Raw genomic sequence first — 7,053 nt, forward strand, 5'->3', positions numbered from 1 at the left:
TCTCAGGATTCAAATCAAAGACCATCCTCTCTGTGACTGGCTCCTGACATCATCCCTGGATTTCCGCATTTAGGCATGCTCCTTTGGCACTTCTATGATACTTTGTATATACTTCAATTGCATTTACAACATTGTGTGGTAATGATTTGTCTATATGACCACCTTCCCTCACCCCTGGATCTTCCAGGCTTGAGACACATTTGGAATATCTTCTGAGTTTTCAGTGTCAAAGTAAATGCTTGACATATATGACATAAGGGAGCTACACAGTAAAAGTTAGTTGAATAAATTTTTAAAAGGGAGATAACTGATGTCTGTCCATCTGTCAGTGTTACGACTGTGCCAATTATTGTTTGTTATTGTAATAGAATGTCTGCCTTCCTTGAGAAATGTACATGATGCCATATGGTCAGAAGCTAAATGTAGTAGCAACTTTATCCATTATTGCACTTCTTAGCTACAAGTACTGAATGTGAAATGAAGAATTATTACTCAATTGTCATTACTGAGAGAAACATACTTGTTGAAATTGTCTTGAGTATTTTTAAAATGGAGAAGAAGATAAAGCATAAATTACAATATTTGATTAACAAAAGAATATTCATTAACATGATCATACCACATTTGTTATGAGGTTTCAAATATTTAAGTTATGGCTTTGAATTTTTTTTTAAGTACAGAATTTCTAATGATTATTTTTTATAATAGCAATTACAATACAATAATAAGAAATAAATTGGAAACATACTATTGATGCATACACATATACCCATATATATTCACTGCATACCTATAGCTATATAGACAAATTAATACAGAGTATTTACAGATAGCATAATTTTTCAGGTTAAGACATCCAGCTATTTGAAAAGTTGCTGCAAATGCTTAAAAATTCATGTTAAGGTAAGTAATATTCACTGATAACATAGTTGCAGTTCTGTTTAAAGAAACACGTAAAACTAAGATTTCATACTTTTAAACCTGTCTTTTAGCAAAGAGAAGGAGCAAAAGTAATCCGAAAAGACAGACTGCGAACATTTCTGATAAATCATCTAGCTAAAAGTAAACCTGCAGGGTAACTATGTATACAAAGTTACAGTTCAAAGACACTGACTAGTCTGGAATGCACAGCCACCACCACCCTCCCACACGTGGATGGGCTCAGTTTTGCCCATTTACATAAATGCACTTATTGGATCCAAGTCTGCCTTCTACTTATAAATATGTACAATTAAATGAGATTGACCAATGCAAATATTTTGTTTGAGTAAAACATGGCCTTTAGGTTTTATCAGTCTCTAGTTATAACAGTGCTTAAAGGGTGAAGCAGGCAGAATTAGGCTTCAGGATCAGGGGTGGGCCCTAGCAAAGCCACAGGAAGTCAAACACGAAAGCCCTCTTCCCAAGTTCATGCCACACTCACTGGACAGAGCGCAGGAAGAAGCTGAAGACGTCTGACTCCCCCTGCCTGGTAAGGGTTCCTAGTGAAGCCAAAGGAATGACATTTCCCCCACATTCCGAACCATTCGAAGAGAAGCCCTTAATCAGGAAGAAAGGGATAAACTTCAGGAACTGTCCCTAGGAAACTGGGCACCATCATCCTTATTTCACAGAACAGGCAACAAAAGCAATCTTCAGTGGGTCACCTTCTAAATAGGAAAGTGGGAATATTCACCAGAGCCAGTCTGTCACCTCAAGGTACATCTGGATCTGTTGATTTTAGCTGCTCCACACTCATGGTAGAGGAAAGGACTTGCAGTAACAGCTAGAACTGGAGGGCCAGCGATGGGAAACCATCCAGGCCATCACTGATGATGTCACAATGTCCCACTGTGGTGGCTGCTGAGGGTGGGGAGTGGGAAGAAGAGATGAGATGTGGGGGCATTTTCAGGACTTGGAGTTGTCCTGGGTGGTACTGCAGGGACAGTTACTGGACGTTGTATACACTGCCATGGCCCACTGGGTGAACTGGGGGAGAGTGTAAACTATAATGTGGACCGTTGACAATGTGGTGCAGCAGCGCTCAGAGATGTATTCACCAAGTGTGGTGGGTGTCCCATGATGATGGAGGAGGTTGTTACGGGAGGGGTGGGGCGGGTATATGGGGACATCGTATTTTTTTAATGTAACATTAAAAAAACAGACCAAAAAAATCAATTAAAAAATAAATAAATAACCCTGCAAAAAACAAAACAAAACAAAACAAAAAACAATGTCCCACTGTGGTTGGCCCAGGTTGTCCATCCTAGATCTCCCTTCCCAGCCCGGCTTGGTCCCACCTGCATTGAGACCACATGGTGCCCTGGCATGTCCCTCCTGGATACCTCTGGTCAGTTTCAAAAAATGAATTTATTGAGACCATAATGGTTAGATGATCCTCTAGAATCCTGGTTATGTCTCTGAATACTTTTCGGAGCTTCAAGACATTTTCCACTGATGATGAGAGAAGAAATGCTGGCATTGAATCATACCACCTTGCTTTCCTGTATTTATTCAGTGGATAATACCTAGGCATGCAAACTTTCTGGGACATAGTTATCTCTGTAACAAAATGAGAAGAGTGTGTTGAATTGTAATTAGTTTAAAATAATCCCTAAATTAGTTTGATTCCTTCCTGGTGGACAATTGTGAGCTGTCAAAGAAAAGTATAGCTAGTCTCACTCACTCATTTCATTCATTCCTTTCCATGTGCATAAAGTGCTTAGGTCAGCACTACCATAATGCAAGCCACACATATATATTTTGTAGCAGCAACATTTACAAAGTAAAAAAAAAAAAACCACAAACACAAACAAAACAACAATCTGTTGTTTTTAATATATTTTAACTCAAGCTACCCAAAATATTAGCATTTCAACAGGTATTCAGCATAAAAAAGTATTGAGAATAGTTTACCTTCTTTATTTCATAATAACTCTTTGAGATCATGGTTATTTTATAGTTGCAGCACATCTCAGGTTGGACTAGCCACACTTCAGGTGCTCAGGAGGCCACTCGTGGCTAGTGGTTACTATGTTGGATGTTACAGGCTTATGTAGTGGCCAGCCTGGAGTCGATGCTCAATCAATGGGAATAATAAGTATTATTACTTCCAGCATAAATTAAAAAAGTAAACCTGAAATACTTTACATATAGCCAACAGTAAGCAAACATATTTAGCATTTGGAAAGCTAACGTGGTTCAAATGAAGGAAAAATTTGGCCAGTGGGTAATAAGAATGATTCTTTAAAAATGCTTATTGCTGGGATAAATGTTTTCAAATGAATAGTAAGCTACAAAATCATACTGTACAAATTTATAGAGGACTATCCAGCACCAGTGATTTGCCTGACACTAGAACATATCATACTGTTAAATGGATTTCTGCTCAAGGATTTTTCAACCAAAATAAGACATATGAAACACCAAGACATATTTCACAGGTACTTTAGAGTTTTGAGGTGGTTTTTCAGGGTTACACAGTAAAGTTAATGCTGTTTTCTCCATTTCCTTCAAGAAATGTCACACATTACAAAGAAATTCTTTGGGTTGGGTAGGAGAGAATACTTTAGAGAAGGGGGAGGTTTCTGTGAAAAGATTATAAGACTTAAAAAAAAATATTAGGGTAAGGTAAGCACACAGCGCTGCAAAAGAAAAAAAAAACAATAAGGAAATGATAATTTTCAGGACACATATACAGAAAGCGGAAATCCAGGAAGCAGCCTAAAAGTGAACCCAACGTGGGCTAATCCATAGCAGGAGACTAGGGAGAACCCTACAAATTTCTTTTAAGATAAACTATGACATGACAGCTATTAATTGACCAAAGGTGAAAGAAAGGAAAATGCTGTGATCACAGAACACTATGTTTAAACGTGATTATGAATTTTAGAGAATTTGAAGAAGTCCCTGCAGTTTGATGTCAGCCAGGGGCGGGGGGGGGGGGGGGGGGGGGGAAAGGGGGGGAAGAAGCATGAAGCCCAAGGTCAGGCCTGAGCTGGGGGGAGGGTTGGTGACAGCACAATGGGCAGATCAGACCTGGCTGGAAAGAACAGCCGTGGGAGGGGTTAAGGGACAGGAAGGGATTCTCTTCATTTCTGATCAATAGGATCCAGCTCTACAGAGTTAACAGCATAGCTGTGAAATGTGTAAGAGAACACTTCACTCAGACCGTGCAAAGGTTACAGGGCTACATACCTTGGAGGAAGTCTATGGCACAGAGCCCACGTCTTTAATTCACCCCCATTGAACCAGATGTTTTGTTTGTTTGATGTGACATTTTGATGTTCTTTTATGAATCCCCAGAAAGAAAAATATTATGCTTTTGAACTAATCCATCCTGTGTGTGTGACGCCCTTTTTTTTTTTCAGATTTATTTCTTTCTCTCCCCTTCCCCGCCCCCTCCCCCCGAGTTGTCTGTTCTCTGTTTCCATTCACTGTGTGTTCTTCTGTGTCCGCTCGTGTCAGCGGCACCCGGAATCTGTCTCGTTATTTTGTTGAGTCATCTTGCTGCGTGAGCTCTCCATGTGTGCAGCGCCATTCCTGGGCAGGCTGCACTTTTTTTGCGCTGGGCGGCTCTCCTACAGGGTGCACTCCTTGCACATGGGGCTCCCCTATGCGGGGGACACCCCTGCGTGGCACAGCACTCCCTGCGCACATCAGCACTGTGCATGGGCCAGCTCCACACTGGTCAAGGAGGCCCTGGGTTTGAACCCTGGACCTCCCATGTGGTAGGTGGACACCCTATCCCTTGGGCCACATCTGCTTCCTGTGGGGTCCTTTTGATTGGACTACATCAGTGAGGCATTACACAGGTTGCGTTTCCACCGTCTTGCTGGATCTTATATAAATGGAGACACAGAGAAAGAGACACACAGGAAAAGGGAGCTCTGCCATTTTGACCTGGCTGTGTGAGAGAGAGGATTCCAGGTTCTCCTACAGCTGCAGAAAGTCAGAGAAACCCTGAGAGGCTGAAAGAGGCCCTGGAGTATAGAATCAGCAGAGCACAGAGGCATGGAAAGAGGGGCTGGGCTGAGGGGTTGGGCTCAAGGAGCAGCTCAAGGCTGAGCCCTGCCATTTGCCTGATCACCATGTGGCAGCCTGCTAGGATCACCAGTAGCTGCCTTTGGTGAGAAGGCGTCTCTGATGGTGCCTTGATCTGGACATTTCACCGCCTTGGAATGGTAAGCTTTTATCCAAATAAAATTCCCTTTATAAAAGCCAACTCATTTCTGGTACTTTGTATTGGCAGTCCTGTGGTAAACCAAGATGGTCTTGTGACTGTGAAGTATGTTATTCCAACCCTTCAGATTGATGACTTTTCAAAAGAAGGAATTAATAGTATTTTTGAAGCAGTTGTGAAGTCACTGTAGTTGGAATTTATTTTCCCTGCAATGTTATATTTAAATTATTTTAGATTCAATCCTCTTGGAAATTTCATTTTTTACATTTTTAGTACTTTTATATAAATTACAAACTAAGGAGGGGCATCAAGTTTTGAAACTTCTGAAACAGACCTACAGATTTGGTTATAGACAGAGTCACTGAAAAGGGGCTGGGGAGGTCCTCGGCAGGGTTCGTTCTCTTGGCGTGGCAGAAGAGGCAGACACATTGGATGAGGCTAGGAAGGAAAAGAGGTTTATTTGCTGGCAGGAGACCAGAGATGTACAATCTTAAATCAGCTTCCCCTAGCTGCAGAAAGTCTAATATTTTATACCACTGGGGTACTATTGAATAATTGGGGCAGAGCTGGACACAGGTTCCTTCATTAATAAACATTATGGGATTGAACATGGTAGAGTGGGTACCAAACCAGGTTGTTACAGTTACAATCATTATCCAGAGGTCAAGGTTCTCAGGAAAGTACAGAGTAGAGATCAGTCACAAGGTTTTCCATATGGATATTAAACGGTTACCATCACAATGGCAAGCTAGAGCAGTTTGACATTGTTTATGAATTCCAAACATTGTTATTAGATTATGCTTGTCAACTGGTCTGTCAGAGGTATCACTTTTAATTGATTAAATTATGGTTAGGACTTTGATTACACAACATCAGAAGAGCATTGAGTCTCCGCTCCTTGGTGGATGGGGTCTCACAGAAAAAAGACATGGCAAAGGACAGAGTTGGGAGTTTTGAGCTGGAGGCTGGAAAGTAAACACACGGGAGAATGCAGAGCAGCTGAGCCCGAAGAGAATCAAGCCCTGGGGAGAAAGACAGAGCTGTTTGCCTCATGGTCTACAGCTGGCCTTGTAAAGACAGCAGAGCAGCTGATCCCAGAAAGAGGCAAGCCGCAGGAAGAGAGGAACCCAGAAAGACTGAACCCTTGCAGATGTCAGCAGCCATCTTACCCCAAAACACGGCAATAGACTCTGGTGAGGGAAGTAACTCATACTTTATGGCCTGGTGACTGCAAGCATCTATCACAAATAAATACCCTTTATAAAAACCAACCAATGTCTGGTATTTTGCATCAGTACCCCTTTGGCTGACTAATACGCAAATGTACACAAGAGTGAGACTAGTTCTGAAATAAAGGTAAAAGTGAGTTCAGTCTAGAATTATCATCACAATTGTAAGAATACACAAGAGAGGTTAAGTTTTGAGTAACCACAAAACAGGGGTAATACCTGTTTAGAATGACCATCAGAATAGCAGATCTAAGCTAAAATCCAGCCAATCTCAGATGTTAACCTTTGGCTATTCTATAATTTACTGGAAGTAAAAAGGTACCTGTAATGATTTAGTAATCATAATTATTAATTCTTAATCTTACTTACAAAGGTTCAGTACAATGCCTTAATATTTAAACTGTACTGGGATTTTTTTCTAGTACTACATCACGAACTAAGACAACTGTCATTACCCTATGATTAGGCAGCAAGTCATACTGTGTTCTTTGGGCCTCAATTCCCCTGACTGGCAATGAAAAGAAGAGTTCAGCTTAAATAAATTCTTGGTGTCCTTTCAACGTGAATCCAGCTTTCCTCAGAATTCCAGAACCTGTAATTGTTGTTATTCAGTCAGCTATTGAATCACTGATGGAACACCTGCTTATTATCCACAGTAGGAAG

General features: G+C 41.0%; 1 protein-coding gene across 3 annotated transcripts in view; it reads right to left on the reverse strand.

Moving 5' to 3' along the window:
- DCUN1D1 (defective in cullin neddylation 1 domain containing 1) overlaps nt 1-1,777 on the reverse strand; it is a 35,532-nt gene extending 33,755 nt beyond the window's left edge. The window contains exons 1-2 of one of the 3 annotated variants that reach the window (XM_058295396.1): nt 1,676-1,747; nt 1,424-1,539 (exon numbers count right to left, since the gene is read on the reverse strand). In XM_058295396.1, coding sequence (XP_058151379.1) covers nt 1,424-1,516 — 93 coding nt within the window. In that variant the 5' untranslated portion in view covers nt 1,517-1,539; nt 1,676-1,747. The other 2 variants (XM_058295399.1, XM_058295401.2) reach the window with 2 other exon arrangements.
- Between the last annotated feature and the right edge of the window lie 5,276 nt (nt 1,778-7,053).

The sequence above is a fragment of the Dasypus novemcinctus genome, chromosome 4 (genome assembly GCF_030445035.2).
Source record: "Dasypus novemcinctus isolate mDasNov1 chromosome 4, mDasNov1.1.hap2, whole genome shotgun sequence".
NCBI lineage: Eukaryota > Metazoa > Chordata > Mammalia > Cingulata > Dasypodidae > Dasypus > Dasypus novemcinctus.